At 40.5% G+C, this 19,664-nt stretch overlaps 1 protein-coding gene across 1 annotated transcript; it reads left to right on the top strand.

Moving 5' to 3' along the window:
• The first annotated feature begins 14,438 nt into the window (after window positions 1–14,438).
• Window positions 14,439–18,394, top strand: Pate4 (prostate and testis expressed 4). The gene is made up of 3 exons (XM_052726346.1): window positions 14,439–14,564; window positions 17,751–17,845; window positions 18,170–18,394. Exons 1-3 carry the CDS (start codon window positions 14,498–14,500, stop codon window positions 18,305–18,307), a joined length of 300 nt encoding a protein of 99 aa, XP_052582306.1. The 5' UTR covers window positions 14,439–14,497; the 3' UTR covers window positions 18,308–18,394.
• The last annotated feature ends 1,270 nt before the right edge of the window (window positions 18,395–19,664 follow it).

Raw genomic sequence — 19,664 nt, 5'->3', positions numbered from 1 at the left:
TTTCACTAAAAGATAACTATTTAGAGAGCAGTTTATTGCTATTTCACTAACAACAAAAACAAAATAGATTCTCCTCTAGGGCTTATGACTTACCCAACCACTGATTCTTGGACCAGGTTACATTACCAGGTATGTGCTCCATCTTGTGGGGTGGGTCTTAAATGCACTCAGAATGATTAGTCACTCCTGTGGCATTCAAAACTGTGTGCATATCTTGACACACTACTTATCATTGCAGCTCCTGGAGTTCACAGCAGTGTAAAATTGCTGACAGTTTCTCTCTCCCAGCGTCATGTAGAGCATTTTCCAGCCCTGAGAAACCTAGCTATAGGGAGGAAGCCTCCAGCCGAGCATCAGCTTGATTTCTCTGTGTTCTGTGACCAAAGTGTTCAGTGTCTTCAACAATACAGTGACACCATCAGGTTCGAGTGGTGGGTTGAGAGCAACAGAAATACCCTGTGTTGTTTGGGTGTCTGAGATCTACTTTTAAATTAATCAGTAAATAAACATATTTTATTGGATGTCTATACTTTACATATATTTACCCAAACAAAGCCACGATCTTCCTCATGTTAATAATAATCCCAGGACTATAGTTCTATGTGATTCAGATTGACATCATTACTGCCTCTTGAGATGTAACTACTATGACTGCCACTAAGTAATTTTATTTGGTTTTCCATTGACAGTTTCCCATCATCTTAAAAATAAGTGAAGTCATTGGTGTTCTGGGGAGCTTTATGATCCAGACACTTGTACCATCAGTCCTAGGGATGCGCCTGAAATTTTTGGCAAAGCATATATTGTTATATGATTATATTTATATAATTTTATATACTAATATATATTCTTTATAATAAGACAATATATTAATATAATAGGCATAATATGTTAATAATATTATTAATATTATTGTATTGATATTAATATAATATGTTATATATCACATTAATCATATTAATTATCAATGTGTTATTATCATGATACATTAATATTATTAATAACATAATATGATATGTTAATGTAACACTATTATATTAATATAGTAATATGTTAGCACTATATAATGAGATATTAATGTAGCATAATATATACTAGTATCAATATATTATATATTTGTAATAAATTAATATAAAGTTATATATGTAGTCATTGGAATCCACTGGTCTTGCTAGCAGTTAAGACCATGTTCTGTAAGTAAATATCAATACCTGCATTATGGGCATTTATGGAACTACCTTTCTTCTGCCTAAGGGCATTGTGTGGTCTGTTCATGTAAATTGGGATTCAGTGGTTCTGGCATAATTTTTAATATGTTTGTCTTTCCTAGATGATCATCAGTTTTGCCACTGCAAGTTCATCAACCAGCAAGATATGTTTGGCCAAGAAAGGCATTTGAGACCCTGATCCAAAGTTGCCACATTTGCTTAGGGACTGGCCTTCTTTACCATTCTCTCGACTTCTGACTTGGTTGTTGCTGTTGTCGTTTGTAAAATGTTTTGAACGGGTTTATTCTAACTAGACCAAAATGGCGGAAGGAAATAATTTTAACACGAGGCAACATGAGAGTCAGAATCTCATGGAAATCCAGGACAGGGTCAGAGTTCAGGAAGGCAGACCTGGAGGACCACATGGAGGGATATGACTCTGCTCTATCAAAGGCTGATGGTCTTCAGTTCATGCTCAGCTGTGTGTGGCTGTCCACTCCTGCTCTGTCTCCCTCGGGGTCTCTCTCTCCTCCTGCTGTCACTCACCCTCATCACATCTACTTCCTGTTTCTTCTCTAGTTTGAACCTTTCCCTTAGTTTCTCTTTGAACATGATTTTTGCTTGCTGGGATCATTCTAGGTACAATGAGCATACACAGTAATTTCCCCAGTAATCATTTCATCTTGAGATCTTCCTACCAGTATCTCTATTTTGTCCACATGAACTAATTAGCCACACCCCAATGGAGGAATCTGCCATATTTTCCACCTTTCTTTCTGCCTTCCCTGCAGAGTGCCTAATTCAGTTTGTGAGTCCATAGCTCATCTCATTTGTGTTCATTTTGTTCCTTGCCCCCTCTAGATGCTGGTTTCATGTGTTGAAGTCCCCCACTTTCTCTTCTGTGTCTAGACTCATGCCCTGAACATATTAGATCATTGGTATCATGGCAGACAGACAAACGGCATGACTGGATACAGGCAACCCGGGAAGTGTCAGAGAATGAACCAAAGGTGTTCATACTGACTGACAGTCCCTAATTACAAGTTTACGGAATCAAATTCCTGGTCTTAAGTTTACAAATTCTTGTCATTACAGAGCAGATAGACAGTAGACATCACAGGTTTTTCTGTGGTGGGGAGAGAGTGAATAGAGGACCCACTTATCTGACAAGGTTCCCAGAACATGATCCATGTACCTACCATTGCAATCCCTCATGTCATGCTGGCTAGGAAGGTACCCCACCACACCCACAGTTAGGACTGAAGCCCAGATTTCCTGCCTGCCTACCCTGTGCCTCTGTGACTCAAAAGGTGAAAAGAACCATTACAGGTATAAGCAATCTCTGAGGCAGTTATCAGGACTTGGAAACTTGTACATGGGTGATGAGGAAGAGAAAGAAACACATATTTAACTATAGGAAACCATGGAGTTGGCCTGGCCTAGCTTCTTTGAGAGGCAGGAATCATAGGTTTTTCTGGTTACAGTCCATGGCTCCTGGGGCACAAGGTACCTGCCTGTTCCCGAGAGAGCCACACACTCCCTCAGGCAGTGGCGGGTTCAGGCTGCTTTCTATTTCTCTGTATGTTCCCTCAGTAGTCAAGGAAGCGTGGAAGCTCAACACAATTGGCCTTAGACATTAATCTTGTAAACCCTGTAAAAGCTGCAAACATCATTGTATCCTGGCAGCTACAATTATATTGATCCTGGCAATTCTGTTTCTGATAAAACTATAAAAAGTCTGATTGTTCTCAATAAAATGTCACAGCCTCAGTCTTGCTGTAGACCTTCCAATAGGCCTGGTTTAATTCCTCGAAGCTGTATCAGGTGACCTTGGCCCAGTAAAGAGGTGTGGATGCTTACATTTAACGATGCCCAATTTAAGAATGAAAATTTAGACATTTGGCAGAATGTTGCCCATTTATTCTTAGAATTCTCTCACAGTATTGTGGGTTTGGATTCTCTGACAGTATTGTGGGTTAGAAATGACCAACCTAGTCTTATTGATGAAGACCAAGGGGGTGTTAGAGATGAAATGGTTTTTCTTATCAAGACAACAAAGGTGCACATCTGTCTGATTCAGTTGGATGTTATCTTTCCAGTCCAGCTCTGTACTTATGGTCTAGAACTGGTTCCCAGGGTTGGTCTGGATGGTCTCTACTCTAGAGACATTACAACAATGATGAATGAGTGGGACACTATGGAGAGCCTTCTCCATCAAATAAAAATGAGTTTCTTTCTGTGAAGCGTGACCCTAATTAGTCTTAACAATAAAAATCTGGAGTCAGATATCGAAGGTGAAAGCTGAAAGATCAGAGAAGCAGATCAGCAGCCACTAGAGACTTCTTACCTCTATGAATCCTCAAATAGAATGGAGGCTGAGATCCTGTCTCTACCCACCTTATATTATTGTCTACACCTCCTTAGTGCTGGAATTAAAGGCGTGTACCTCCTAAGTGCTGGGATCAAAGGCATGAGATCCCAAGTGCTAGGATCAAACGTGTGAGCCACCACCACCCAAATCTGTTTCTCTTTTAGACTGGTTCAATCTCGTGTAGCCCAGGGTGGCCTTGAACTCCTGATCTTCCTGCTTCCTTCTCCCAAGTACTGGGATTAAAGATGTGTGCCACCACTGCCTGGTCTCTGTGGTAAACTAGTGGCCAGCTCTGTGCTCTGATCTCCAGGCAAGCTTTATTTGTCAGAACACAAACAAAATATCACACATTTCTTCCTAGCAGAGACAACAGTTACTGGCAGATCCCATTGAGACTAGAAAGCTCCATGAGCCTGACTGGGCTCTAGAATTTACATGCCATTGTAGGAAAGAATTCCCATGCTGGTTTGGGGACCTCTTTTATGGGACTCACATTTGGAACATGTGACACTCAGCACAGTCCTAGGGGTTTGGGCTAAGAGCATCATGCTCATTCCTCCCAACAAAAGACCCCTTTCTGCAGCCTAGAAAGATGTCATGGGTGTCCAGTGATTAAATATGTTGATGGGATGTCCAGCTCCACCCAACCCCAGTCTACAGTTTGTCAAGGCAACTCTGAACATATTTCCCAGAATAAGAGTAAAGGAAATTTGGAACTATACCAATATTGTGAAGAAGTAAATGAAAATCACCTTTACGTCTCTAATTCTAAGAAATGATGTACCATCTTTCCATCCAGTTTTATTTCCCTACATATATCACAAGTCCATGTTAACAAGCACCATCATGGTTGATATATTAATAGATGTGTGGTTCTGACTTTTGCACTTAATATGTTATTGATAATTTTCTCTGTCAGTTAAAGAATTAAAGGCAGGGAAATTTTGAGTGCACCGTGTGGACCTTCCCTTTGCACAGATTTCTAAACAGGATTGTTGCATAGGATTCATTACATCAGCAAAAGGGACCCCAGGTCTGTGTCAACCCTGTTCTCCTATGCCAAAGCACAATGCAATAAGAGATCTGAGATAATAGAACTCTTGGCATTTGGGATTCTCGGGAGCCATATAGAATCCTGAGAAAAATCAAGTCTCAGAGCTAGGTGAGGTTATGTATACCTTTAATCCCTGCGCTTAAGAGGCAGAGGCAAGTAGATCACTGGGAGTCCAAGGCCAGTCTGGTCTATACAGTGAGTTCTAGAATAGTCAGGGCTGCAGTGAGACCTTGTCATGACCAAAAAAAAAAAAAATAGAATTCAGATGCTTCAGTCAGAGGCCACTTTTAGAGGAGAGGAGGGGACAGCAGCCCAAGGCCTATGGGTGACACTCTGGCACAGGAAAGGAAAGAAACTGGCAGTGGGGATAGCTGTAGGAGTTGTCTGGAGAAGGTCACACAGCTTCAATACAGTTTGCATGTTGGAGTGGGCAGGAAATGAAGAACAACTTCTTCTAGACAGCCTTTGAAGTCTGGGCTGAGGTTCAGAATGGGCTGAGTTCTCTCAGATAGCCTAGCGAACAGATTAGCTTAACTATCAGTCATGGGGAGACGCCTGGAGCTTCTCCCCCGCAGCCCAGAGTAATCAAAGACACACTTGCAGGGCTGTGGCCGTCAGGACCTCCACACATGTGTCCGGAGCCTTGCTTTCTTCCTTCATCTACAGGCTTTCCTTCTTCTAGAAATGTTCTGGAAGTCTCTGAGAGCCATGCCTCTTAGAGGCAAGCTCTGAGGCTCAAATAGTTTTCTTCTAGAACCCATAAGCTCTGGTCCAGAAAGATTAAAAGAGAACCTGATCACAGACTAAACCCAGAGTCAGGCAATTCCTAAGTTCAGAGCAGCACACCAGGTCTGCCAGTCCTGCTGTGCTGTCCAAGAAGCATGCTCCTGTGCACTGCCATGGCATCCCCTCTAGGGAGGGGACAGACGCTCTACTCAGCTCTTCCCTCAGCAAGGGCCAGGCAGAGGGCTTCAGACTCAGACAATGACCCTCATAACAAAGGAGCAGAGCCCCTAAACACTGCAATTCAGATCTCCACGACAAGTCTCCACATTAGTCGGCCTTGGCCACAGCAGAACATCATGAATTGGCTGCTCAAACCACAGAAATCTATTTCCTTCTGGTTGGGGAAGCTGGAAGTCCAAGATCAAGGGGCTGCCGACAGGGTCGGCTTTTCTGAGGCTCCTTTTTTTGACTTGCAGATGGCCACCTTGCTGTGTCTTTTCCTCTTTACATGCAAATCCCCAGTTTCTGTTCTCTTCTGTAAAGATACTATTCATTGACTGAGTTAGGTGACACCCATATGTCCCCATTTAGTCATAATGACCTCTGTAAAGGCCCTACCTCCAAATATGGTTACTTTATAATATACTGGGATAAGAGCTCAACATATAAACTCAGAGGACACAATAAAATAATTCATTCCATAAGTGGGGCCGTAGTAGAGCAAGGATTAGCATGACCCATGAAAGCGGCACAGAAGTGCATGTAATAAGACACCCTTTACCTTCAGACCTAATTGGAAAAAGTAGTTCTAAAAAAAATCCCCTCACGTGGGACTTATGAGACATAAACAGAAAACCAGAATCAGTATATTGACTTGCTCCTGGCTCAAGCCACTGAGTCCGGGAGGTAGCCAGCCTGAGGCAGAGGGAAACAGGCTCTCTTCTAATCTTCCTAGAGGAAAACACAAACAGTGCAATCATTGTGAAATATAATTTAGCAATTTCTTGCTAAATTAAAAAATACTTTTAATTCTTATCCTATGATCCAGCCATCATGCTCTTTGGCAAAGGGATTTAAAATCTATGCCGTCCACACATAGCTGTTACAGCAGCTTTATTGATAATTGACAGAACTCAGAAACAGCAGTGTCCTTCAGTAGAGGAGTGGACAAATAAACACCAGATAAGGGAATATGGCAGCACCAGGCTGTGTGCTTGGGTCCTGGACTACAGAATGGGAACGTGGGGACTCCTCTCCCTTGCTTCTTGACTTCAGATGCCATGGGACCAGCTGTCTCCTGCTCTTGCTGCTGTGACACCCTACTCTCTGGACTGAACCCTGGGACTGTGATCCCGAATCAACTCCTCCTCCTTTAAGTTGCTTATGTCAGGGCATTTGATCACAGAGACCACAAAGAAACTAATGTGTCATTTTTAGCCACCAGGAAATTGAAAATGAAAACTATGTTAAGATGCCATTTCGTCCCAATTAGATTTTTTTAATTTTTTTGTCTATTGGTGTCTTGTCTGAATGTATTTCTGTGAACCATACATGCCTGGTGCCCAAGATGGCCAGAATCAGATCCCCTGGAACTGGAGTTACAGATGTTTGTGAGCTGCCATGTGGGTGATGCAACTTGAACCCCAGTGCCCTGAAAGAGCAGCTAGTGCTTATAACTGCTGAGCCATCTCTCCAGCTGCCCTGTTGGATTAGTTATCACTAAGAAAACAAAACACTAAACGCTGACGAGGCTGCAGAGAAAAAAGGAATCCTTGCACAATACATTTGTGTGTATTGATTTTATAAACCGCCACTTTGCTGACGGTGTTTATCAGCTAGCTCTAGGAGTTTGGGGTGTAATCTTTAAGGTTGACTATAGAATGACGTCATCAGCAAGTCGGGATACTTTGACTTCATTGTTCTATTTCTATCCCCTTTATTTCCTCCTCTCATCTTATTCCTCTTAGCTAAGACTTTGAGTGCTGTGTTTGTCCTCATGTACAGTTTTCCACGAAGCTTATCAGAGTTCACTTGTCACTAGCGTTGAACTCTTGGAGTCCCAATCTGTGACTAGTATCTTTCACTCTCCATTTCATTCCTGAAGAAAGTTAATTTTGATATTGCCCAATTTATAGCTCTTTAATGATTTGTGGTTCTCCTGTCTTCTCATTTGATAATTTGCACAAATGTAAAAGCAGGGTTACATTTCCAGGTGGACAACGTTGCTAATCAGACTACCAAAGGAACACAAGTCATGAACTCTCCCTTAGCGGGGAATCCTAACAATGGAAGAGGGATGAATTCAGAGAGAAATCAATAGGCTGAGGACCAAGTAGGAGAATAAAGGAATGGAGATATTTATACTGATGCAGTCAAATATAGTCATCCTCCTAAGTAAACATTCTCCAAAGGCTTCACAAGGAAACAGATTTACCCTAGCATTGTGCTGTCAATGACACCCAGCATGCCTCCCATGAACAAGAGAAAGTTCTTATAATTTCTCATTCAAATATCATATTTTCTTGTGGCCGTTTTTTAAAACAATATGATTCTCTTTCTCAGGCAACTGCCAACTGCTCCTGCATTTCCAAGAATTATTTCTAAACAGACAGAGCAGAGTGACTGTTCTCAGTATAAACAGAGGCATGGATCAAGTATTCTCAGATGTTCATCATGTACCTCCCCGGGGGATGTGCTCACTGTTCCCTTTTGTGATATGTGCTTAGACTAGGCACCGAATGTTACAGATCATAAGATCAATTTCCAGAAAGGTTGTTTCCAAGAACACAGAATGCCTATCTGATTTATACATGCTCTCCCAGGAGAGTGCTCACCCTAATTCCACAGTCGTTAGAAAGCTGCTGCACGAAATACCCTATTGTATCTCTGCATCATTTATTGTAAAATTCTTCCTAAAGTTCAACCAAGTTTGCCCTCATCATTTCTACTCATTCGCTAATTTTCCAACTCAGTAAACTGTCACTGATTGTTTTACTAAGTGTGAGGCTTTCTGTTAAACAAAGACACTGGTTGAGGACCTTACAAAATCTGAAACCATCTTAAAGAGATCACAGTGTGTCAAACATAGGTGACTGTTGGGTACCACAAGGGATTAGGACTAGAAAATATTACCAGGGAAACCTCTCTTCAAAAAGAAGGACTTTGACCACTCAATATTGGATAGACTGTTAAGGAGTTTATTCCTGGGAAAAGACTAAGCCTCCTTCTCTCAGCAGTCACTAGTTGCCTGTAGTTCTTTGTCATAGGTCCCCATGACATTTTCTCCTTCCATGTTAGCATGTCTTTGGTGTTTTCATTGTTCACATCTTGTATAGGCAGCAATACATCCCACTAATAGGAATAAATGTATGGTTTGTAAATTTATCTCAGATGTAACTCTGTTGCTGACAATCATGGTTTCACATCCTCTGAAGTTTGCTAGCTGCTGTGTGACCTTAGGTACATGACTGAACCTTTCTGAGCCTATAATTTCATTTGAAGAAATGATAATTATTATCTATACTTCCCAGAGTTGTTTTTAGGATCCAGTATGTGAAAGGTGCAGAAGGAAAAGGAGAGAGCCCTGTCTGTTAAGGTCTTAGAACATGTCACACACCTAATCCCCACAGAGGACAAGGCCAACAAGGAAACAGAAAAGATCTTCATGGTTATGGCTTTTAAATGAAGCCCAGACAATGGAGCTACACAAAGACAAGGTCACCTGGAAGAGAAAGGTAATGAGACCTGGTAACAACTAGAATGGGGTGGAAAGAATGCACCCCACCAGAGATGGCATCCTTCATGAAGGAAGTAAATCTCCCTGAGATATCATTGGTACAAATTATCAGTCCTGAAATCAAATACACACAAGCAACACTAAAAGGACTCAGCAGATTTTATGTATATATGTGTAACAATAATAATAAAAGAAAAGGAGATGAGGTCTTGAATTTGAGAGAGTGAGGGGAAGGATGCAGAAGGGATTGGAGGGAGGAAAGGGAAGGGGGAATGATATAACTACACTTTAATTAAAATAAAATTTAACAATAGAGAGCAAAAGAGGACTTTGAAAGCTAATAAGAAAGTAGTTCAGTGGAAAAGACAGTGAAGGCACCAGAGGAAGAGCAAATGTGAACGGATAGAAGTTTTAAATAATGGGACAGACTGTTAAAGAAGCGGGTGTTTGCTACCACACAAATGAAGAAGATATATGGGTGTGAGTAGGCCAGGCAGAGAGAGACGCACCTTATTGCAGAGGGAGCCTTTGGGCAAACAGAAGGGCCCACAGAGATGGTGTCATGATCTTGGTACTGAGAGTGCATAGTGGATAGTGTTTTATTTTCTTTCTGTTGCCATGATAAAGCATTCTCACTTTTAATAAAGTCAACTAAGGGAAGAATGAGTTTATTTGGCTTGCACTTCCATGATCCATCACTGAGGAAAGTTGGGGCATGAACTCAAGGCAGGAATCTGGAGACGAGCCATGAAGGAACACTGCTTTCTGGCTCACTCACTGGCTCGGCCTCTCTCTCTCTCTCTCTCTCTCTCTCTCTCTCTCTCTCTCTCTCTCTCTCTCTCTCTCTCTGTATGTCTGTCTGTCTGTCTGTCTGTATCTGTCTTCTATCTATCTATCTATCTATCTATCTATCTATCTATCTCTGTGTCTCTCTTTGTCTCTCTCTCTCTGTGTGTCTGGATCACTCACAGGTTCATACTTATCCAGTCCAGGATCACCTGCACAGGAATGGTGCCACCTACAGTGAACTGGACTCTTCTGAATCAATTAACAACCAAGACAATCCCCCACAGACATGACCACAAACTAACCTGATAAAGACAATTATCAAATTGAGTCTTTTTCAAGTGATCTAGGCTGTGTCGAGTTCACAGTACTAAATAGAAAAAACTGCATAATGACTTTCAAATATTTTTATATCCCAATCTCTGTTATTGGGGAATGTTACTGTTTATGCCCCAAAAGATTATGGTAAGGACAGTGGGATGAAAGGTCATCATGTTTCATGTGGTTGGGCCCCTAAATATGATCACAAATAACCTTATAAAAGAGAAGTAGGGGCTGAGGACATAGTTTAAAGGTAGAAAACCTGCCTAGCACATGAAAAGCCATGTACTTGATTATCAGAATCTGAGAGAGGCAGTTGACTGTAGAATGAGGAATGTGATATAATGATGAAAGCAGATTTTTGAAGTTATATGCTTCGAAGATGGAGAAATGGGTCACAAGCTATGGGATACTGGAGGAAAATATATTTTCTTCTTTAGTATCTCCAGAAGGAAATAGCCTGTTGCTGACATTTTTATTGTGTCTTTATTGTAGCTCCATAAGATTGTATGCCTCTGGAACATTAGAAGAGTAATTCATGGTATCAAAAGCCACTCTTGGGAGTTTATTTTTACCATAGCAATCAGGAGCTCATACAAAGTATATAACTCTAAGAATATATCATTTAATTCCTGTTCACTGTGGTGCAGTGTCAGGAACTGGATTAAAAATTAATATTTTTTTCTCAAAGGTTGAGGAATACACCAAAATCCCACTAATAGGAATAAATGTATGATTTGTAAATTTATCTCAGATGTAACTCTGTTGCTGACAATCATGGTTTCACATCCTCTGAAGTTTGCTAGCTGCTGTGTGACCTTAGGTACATGACTGAACCTTTCTGAGCCTATAATTTCATTTGAAGAAATGATAATTATTATCTATACTTCCCAGAGTTGTTTTTAGGATCCAGTATGTGAAAGGTGCAGAAGAAAAGGGAGAGAGCCCTGTCTGTTAAGGTCTTAGAACAGGTCACACACCTAATCCCCACAGAGGACAAGACCAACAAGGAAACAGAAAAGATCTTCATGGTTATGGCTTTTAAATGAAGCCCAGACAATGGAGCTACACAAAGACAAGGTCACCTGGAAGAGAAAGGTAATGAGACCTGGTAACAACTAGAATGGGGTGGAGAGAATGCACCCCACCAGAGATGGCATCCTTCATGAAGGAAGTAAATCTCCCTGAGATATCATTGGTACAAATTATCAGTCCTGAAATCAAATACACACAAGCAACACTAAAAGGACTCAGCAGATTTTATGTATATATGTGTAACAATAATAATAAAAGAAAAGGAGATGAGGTCTTGAATTTGAGAGAGTGAGGGGAAGGATGCAGAAGGGATTGGAGGGAGGAAAGGGAAGGGGGAATGATATAACTACACTTTAATTAAAATAAAATTTAACAAATAGAGAGCAAAAGAGGACTTTGAAAGCTAATAAGAAAGTAGTTCAGTGGAAAAGACAGTGAAGGCACCAGAGGAAGAGCAAATGTGAACGGATAGAAGTTTTAAATAATGGGACAGACTGTTAAAGAAGCGGGTGTTTGCTACCGCACAAATGAAGAAGATATACGGGTGTGAGTAGGCCAGGCAGAGAGAGACGCACCTTATTGCAGAGGGAGCCTTTGGGCAAACAGAAGGGCCCACAGAGATGGTGTCATGATCTTGGTACTGAGAGTGCATAGTGGATAGTGTTTTATTTTCTTTCTGTTGCCATGATAAAGCATTCTCACTTTTAATAAAGTCAACTAAGGGAAGAATGAGTTTATTTGGCTTGCACTTCCATGATCCATCACTGAGGAAAGTTGGGGCATGAACTCAAGGCAGGAATCTGGAGACGAGCCATGAAGGAACACTGCTTTCTGGCTCACTCACTGGCTCGGCCTCTCTCTCTCTCTCTCTCTCTCTCTCTCTCTCTCTCTCTCTCTCTCTCTCTCTCTCTCTCTCTCTCTCTGTATGTCTGTCTGTCTGTCTGTATCTGTCTTCTATCTATCTATCTATCTATCTATCTATCTATCTATCTATCTATCTATCTATCTATCTCTGTGTCTCTCTTTGCCTCTCTCTCTCTGTGTGTCTGGATCACTCACAGGTTCATACTTATCCAGTCCAGGATCACCTGCACAGGAATGGTGCCACCTACAGTGAACTGGACTCTTCTGAATCAATTAACAACCAAGACAATCCCCCACTGACATGACCACAAACTAACCTGATAAAGACAATTATCAAATTGAGTCTTTTTCAAGTGATCTAGGCTGTGTCGAGTTCACAGTACTAAATAGAAAAAACTGCATAATGACTTTCAAATATTTTTATATCCCAATCTCTGTTATTGGGGAATGTTACTGTTTATGCCCCAAAAGATTATGGTAAGGACAGTGGGATGAAAGGTCATCATGTTTCATGTGGTTGGGCCCCTAAATATGATCACAAATAACCTTATAAAAGAGAAGTAGGGGCTGAGGACATAGTTTAAAGGTAGAAAACCTGCCTAGCACATGAAAAGCCATGTACTTGATTATCAGAATCTGAGAGAGGCAGTTGACTGTAGAATGAGGAATGTGATATAATGATGAAAGCAGATTTTTGAAGTTATATGCTTCGAAGATGGAGAAATGGGTCACAAGCTATGGGATACTGGAGGAAAATATATTTTCTTCTTTAGTATCTCCAGAAGGAAATAGCCTGTTGCTGACATTTTTATTGTGTCTTTATTGTAGCTCCATAAGATTGTATGCCTCTGGAACATTAGAAGAGTAATTCATGGTATCAAAAGCCACTCTTGGGAGTTTGTTTTTACCATAGCAATCAGGAGCTCATACAAAGTATATAACTCTAAGAATATATCATTTAATTCCTGTTCACTGTGGTGCAGTGTCAGGAACTGGATTAAAAATTAATATTTTTTTCTCAAAGGTTGAGGAATACACCAAAATCCCACTAATAGGAATAAATGTATGATTTGTAAATTTATCTCAGATGTAACTCTGTTGCTGACAATCATGGTTTCACATCCTCTGAAGTTTGCTAGCTGCTGTGTGACCTTAGGTACATGACTGAACCTTTCTGAGCCTATAATTTCATTTGAAGAAATGATAATTATTATCTATACTTCCCAGAGTTGTTTTTAGGATCCAGTATGTGAAAGGTGCAGAAGAAAAGGGAGAGAGCCCTGTCTGTTAAGGTCTTAGAACAGGTCACACACCTAATCCCCACAGAGGACAAGACCAACAAGGAAACAGAAAAGATCTTCATGGTTATGGCTTTTAAATGAAGCCCAGACAATGGAGCTACACAAAGACAAGGTCACCTGGAAGAGAAAGGTAATGAGACCTGGTAATAACTAGAATGGGGTGGAGAGAATGCACCCCACCAGAGATGGCATCCTTCATGAAGGAAGTAAATCTCCCTGAGAAGTTGGGGAGGCCACAAGGACAAGCAAGAAATTTTCTTCCAGAAGTTTGTTTTAGAATGTAGCTGAATGGCTCAGAGTGAGGCTGAGACCATGATATTTCATTTCCCTAGAGTCCACAGCAGGGACATTGTGTGAGACAGGGCTAAGTGTGGTGGAGGCATGGTCCTAGTTTTAATTCCAGAAGGGCCAGGGCAGGAAATAGTCAGAAACTGTGCTCAGACCCCAAGAAGGAGCTCTCACCGGAAATGCCTCTGAGAAGCACCCTCATTTCTGCCTTCACCCCTGAACTTCCCAACCATAAGATTTGCTGGGAACCTGAGATATCCCAGACTTGCAGATATCCCAGACTTTCAGCATGATAAGCACTAGAACTTCCTGAGGAGGAAAGATGGAAATGTTGGAAGACAGAAGCCAGGGAGTCGTGTGTAGATTCTTAGGCTCAAACCTCCTCCTTTCCCAGTCTCAAACTGGAGAGTTTTCCACCATTGGAATAAGCTATGCAGGAAACCATGTTACATGTTCCTTCTCTGGAAGCCTTTGATTTCTGAGTCACCATTTCTGAAGTCAAGGATGAGCAGACATTTTCCACTTATTATATAGAGAAAAGTTTCTGAAGGACCAGAAAACTACATCTCACACACTTGCACACAGAGAAGATGAGATAAGGGAAGGAAGCTCTCTGACTCAGCTGCAGCTAGACAGCTGGGCAGCCTGTACTTCCAATATTATCATACATACAGTTTCTCAAAAGTAAATAGAAAAGGGCATTTCCTCCTTCTGCCAGTGTTGGAGATTTCTTCCTGTTCTCCAACTTTAAAAAGGGAGTGAGTGGCCATCCTTTACAGTTCCTCAAGCCACCTTCTATCATCCAGCATGAATCCAGCGACAAAAATCAGCACACTGCTCATCGTGACCTTATCTCTTCTCTGCTCCGTGGAGAGTAAGTTTGCACCATGGGGAGGGGAGGGAGGTCTTAGGGGTGCTATTTTCTAAACCACTGTCCTCCAGTCTCACTCAGTCTTTGCAACTCAAACCTCAAGACTGAGGTTCTGAGCATTAAAGAGATGACAGGATATATTAATCAAGAAGAGAACAGAGGAACCACAGAGAAACAAGACAGCAATTTTCAGACCTCCAGTTTTTGAGTTTTCATTCCTGGGTTTCCATTTCATTCCCCTTTTCTTGGAACACTGTTATGCTGCATTCTACACAACACTCCCCTCCTTCCCTTTTCTTGTCTCTCATTACTTCTTCTCCACGTATTTTGCAGGTGTTAGGTCAGCAGGAATCTTTATCTACCTGATTCACTGTGGGCTCTTCAAAGCTCAATACTACTCACACAGATCCCCTTCTGCTTCCAAGGCTCCAATTACAATTTATAGCTGAAAATAGCGAGCTTCACTCCTCAAGCAAATCTCTCTGCTCATCCTCCATCTCACACCAGTGAATGCACACTCCGCTCAAAAGTCAGCCTTGACACCTAGTTCTCCTTCATGACTTAATGAAAATCAATGTCTAATTCCTATTCATCTTACTTATGAAATGTACTGGAAGTACAGTGGTGTTTCTATTTTGTCCCCCTTTTAATACTAAGAACTGCTAAACCATAAAGTATTAGAGAAAATGAAGGATTATTCTTTTACCAATTTGGGAAAGACCTTTCTAACTATAACTCAAAAACCTAGAGCTCTTAGAAGAAAGACCAGATGAACTGGAAAGAGAGCAAGGAGGGCATATAAGAGGTCTTGAAGGGAGGAAAAGGAAGGGAGAAGTGATGTAATTATATAATTATGTCAAAAATAAAATAATATAAAAAAAGAAAGAAAAATTTAAAAATTCCTCATAGTAAAAAGCAAAAAGTCAATTCATGTTGTAGAAAATAGCTAATGTCCCTAATATATGATGACCTCCAATAAAAGAATTTAAATATACACTAATAATCTAACAGAAAAATAAGTTAAAAACATCAAAAGTTCACCATATAGTAAATACAAATGGCTATTAAATATACAAAATTGTGCTCAGCCTCACTCCTTATGTAGTAAGAGAAGTACGTATTAAATGATCCTATTGTCAACAGTAGAAACTGAACACCACACTACCGTGTCCTAGCTGCAGTGAGATAAGAATACCTAAAAAGTGATAGCAAGAATATACATGGTTTCTTTTTCTTTAAAGTGCATCTTGAAAAATCTATCAAAATAATAATTTATTTTTATCCAGAAATTCTGCTTATATGAAATTATCTTATAGATACAATCACATTCAAATGAAATTACATGATAACAACCTCATTATATTATAGTGAATAATGTTCAGGGTTATTTCCTGTAGCAAGTAATATCAAAAAGTAGAAACAAATGTACATAAGGAATTGATTAATTAAAGCATGCTACAAAGCTGCAATGGAATATTTTGCTTATATCATACATTGTTAAAAGGAAATCAAGATGCAGATTATGTACAGTGTATGGCCATCTCACTGTATTATAAAAGGCAACTCACTCCAAGTCTGCTCCTGATACTAAAAGCCATGAATGTTCAAGTCCCTGATATAAAATTTTATAATATGTTTGCCCCTCACCTGTGCACATCTTCCTGTATGCTTTAAGTCATCATTACTTATAAGTGGACAAACTCTTGGTTTAGACTTGTCATTAGGGATTACTAGCAACATTTGTAAAGGCAGTTTTAGTAGAGCAGGGAGAGTGAAATATAGAAGACAGATGCTGCAAAACTGTCTTCGAAACTGGATGTAAGTCAATGGCGTTCAAGGCCTTCTTGACTCCATATAGATTCTTACTCAATAATCTTGGAATGTGTGAGATGAAAGGTTGAACTAACACATTCCCTTTTCTCTCTATCAATATTGCTTAATCCTAAAAGCTAAATTTGTCATATTTTCTGATATCCTCTCCATGTCCTGCCTCTCTTGCCCTGTTACTACGTGATCACAGATATTCCTGGATCATTTTGCTACTTGGTGACATTCTATGAAAGAGAGAAAGTCGGGCTGAGCTAGGTGGGATCATCAGCAAAGAATGTCACCTCAGCCTGCTCTAACATTTCACTGTTATTCCAACCTCTATGCCCCCCCTCATAAGATCCTCCAACACACAGATCCAACCTACATTTCCATATCTCCAATAATCAACTCAAGTCCTGAGCTACAGAAGTCTTGCCTTCTCGGCCCAATGGAATCTGTCTGTTGTTATACTCAAATTGCATCATACGATTCATCCAATTGATTATATATATATATATGTGTGTGTGTGTGTGTGTGTGTGTGTGTGTGTGTGTGTGTGTACATGTGTAATATATATATATATATATAATTTGATTCTTATTGTTTTTGTTTCATCTTCAAATATAAGCAGGTACTAAGCAGGTAACAAAAATAATTTCACCATTGTTTTAATCCACCCTGTTGCACAAATGGTAGATGGTCTTGTAATAAAAAACCTGGAACCAGATATTGGTATAAATGCTGAAAGATCAGAGACACAAAGGAACAAGCCACTGCCACGTCTCACCTTGCCAACTCCACAAATCCTCTATTTGAATGCCTCTAAGTACTCAGCCAAAAATTCTTCAGCTGAAAAGAGAGTTTCAGCCAAAAAGCCTTCAGTTCCTGTCTCCAGATGCCTTATACACCTTTCTCCGCCCAGCCATGTCACTTCCTTCTTAGTGCTGGGATTAAAGGCATGTGACTTCCAAGTATTGGGATTAAAGGTGTGTGCCACCACTGCCTGGCTCTGTTTCTCTCCTAGACTGAGCCAATCTTATGTAGTCCAGGGTGGCTTTGAACTCACAGAGATCCAGATGGATCTCTGCCTCCCAAGTGCTAGGATTAAAGGTGTGTGCCACCACTGCCTGACTCTATGTTTAATATAGTGGTTTGTTCTGTTCTCTGATCTTCAGGCAAATTTTATTAGGGTTCACAATATATCACCACATACCCCCTAGCTTAACTCACAAAGCTAGGTTGAATACTAGCTGATGGAGAAAACAGACAGTATAGTCTGTGTGTAACACTGAAGCCTCTCTTTGATCTTGTAATCACTTGTTTCCATAGCCCTGTAGTTCATCCTAAATATCCTATTCTTTCCTTACTCAACAAATACAGGTCTGATCTGTAATGTCTGTGAGATCTCAAGAAATTCAAAATGTACTAAGGGCCAAGAAAGATGCTTTGCACACCATGGTCAGTCATGCTCTACCGTATCATACTACTCCCGTAAGTAGGGCTGATGCGGACTTCAAAAAAAATGCCTTCAAAAGACTATTACTCCTACTAGTGTCTGGGATAAAGAACTTACCATTATTGAACCTTGCTAAGTGGTAAAGCAATGAGTAAAATGTTGGGAGGAGGGAAAAGAGTACTTTCTAATTCATCATTGAGGAGCTTGGCATCCAGAGTCAGAGTCAATATGTGAGTGTGACCCCAAGGAGCCAGGGAAGGGGATCCAGTGTGAAGGGGTTTTCCTCTTGGCAGTGACTTTTAGGTAGTTGTATTAAGATAATCTCCTCCAGCATGTATAACAGGCTTCTTTATTTTTAGGAGGAAACCATCTGTACTCACAACATTTATGTGTGTCTAACTGCCGTGAAAATGAGATCCATAAAGGAGAGAAAATGACTTATGTAATGTGCTGTTACAAAAACTTGTGTAATACTTTCTAGACGGAAAAGAGTCTCTTGAAGAAGATCATCTTCTGTTCAAGATCCAAAATTACATGCCAAGCAATATGAAGAACTTGCTTTCCCACACTAGCCTGAGATCCCTGAGATGGCAACAGGGGCTGTGTCTTCATTTCAGTGAAGGGTTCCTTGACCATACCATTAGACCCTTAAAATCATGACCATTGCAAAATGATCCCATGCTTACCATGTTATTTTACTCTTCCAGTTTGCAATTTCTAGCCCTGAAATAGTCTCCCAAGGACTTTCATTTTAATATCTGGAATCTGTGAATGCCGCTGTGGGTGGCAAAGGAGACAATGACAATTTGACTAAGAATCTTATTAATGGAAGGTTATTTTGGGATTGTCAGGGTGGATTCTAATTACAAGTACAAATGTCCTTATAAGAAGAGGCAGGCAGTGAGTTGACTATAGAAGAGGAAATTATTGTATGATGGTGGAAGCAGTAATGGAGTGATGTCTCTTGAAGATAGATCAAAGGTTCATGAGCCAAGAAATACAGAAGGTCACTAGAAACTGAGGACAATGAAATTAATTTTCTTCAGTGCCATGTTGCTACTTGATTTTATCCCCCATAAGATTTATTTCTGACTTCAGAGTTCTACAAATTGAATAAATGTGTATGTTGTTTTAAGCAATTAGGTGTGTAGTCATGTATCATCTCAAAAATAGGAAGTTAAAACAATCCTAATAAGTGTCTAGGAATTAAAAGAATCAGTAATCCTGACCTACTCAATGGGCAATACGGAATTCTTTGTTTCAGACTTAGGGTAACCTGCAAGAAGAAAGGCGTCTTAGTTTGGGTTTCTTTTCTTGTGAAGAGACACCCTGACCACAGCAACACTTATAAAGGAAAAACAAAACATTTAATTGGAGTGACTTGGATTTTCAGAGGTGTAGTCCGTTATCATCACGTTGCAACATGGCGGCATGCAGGCAGCCCTGGAGCTGGAACAGGAGCTGAGAGTCCTTACATCTTGAATCCCAGACAACAGGAAGTGGTCTGACTCACTGTGGGTAGCTTGAGCATAGGAGACCTCAAGACCACCCCTACAGTGACACACTTCCTCCAACAAGGCCATACCTACTCCAACAAGGCCACACCTCCTAATAGTGCCACTCCTTTTGGGGGTCTTTTTCTTTCAAACCACCACACGAGGAGTAACTGCTGTGACTGAATGAAAGGTTAGTCCTTAACATTCAGCCTCACTACCTGCTGCAGGTAATCCTTTGGATATGACTTCAGTGGTAACCTACCACTTTCTAAAGCAATCAAATATATGTTCTAACAGATTAACTTACAGTTTCTCATTGGTTCATATACTGACTGCACCTTT

The sequence above is a fragment of the Peromyscus californicus genome, unplaced genomic scaffold (genome assembly GCF_007827085.1).
Source record: "Peromyscus californicus insignis strain IS unplaced genomic scaffold, ASM782708v3 Scaffold_11__1_contigs__length_118956290, whole genome shotgun sequence".
NCBI classification, from domain to species: Eukaryota; Metazoa; Chordata; class Mammalia; order Rodentia; family Cricetidae; genus Peromyscus; species Peromyscus californicus.
This window is presented reverse-complemented; position numbering and strand designations above follow the sequence as displayed.

Excerpts from the sequence above, each read along its gene's own strand:
- Pate4 (XM_052726346.1), top strand. The coding sequence starts at position 14,498 with ATGAATCCAGCGACAAAAATCAGCACACTGCTCATCGTGACCTTATCT. Across the intron at positions 14,565-17,750 it reads TCTTCTCTGCTCCGTGGAGA|GTCTGATCTGTAATGTCTGT; the intron begins GTAAGTTTGCAC and ends CAACAAATACAG. Across the intron at positions 17,846-18,169 it reads ATGGTCAGTCATGCTCTACC|GCTTCTTTATTTTTAGGAGG; the intron begins GTATCATACTAC and ends CATGTATAACAG.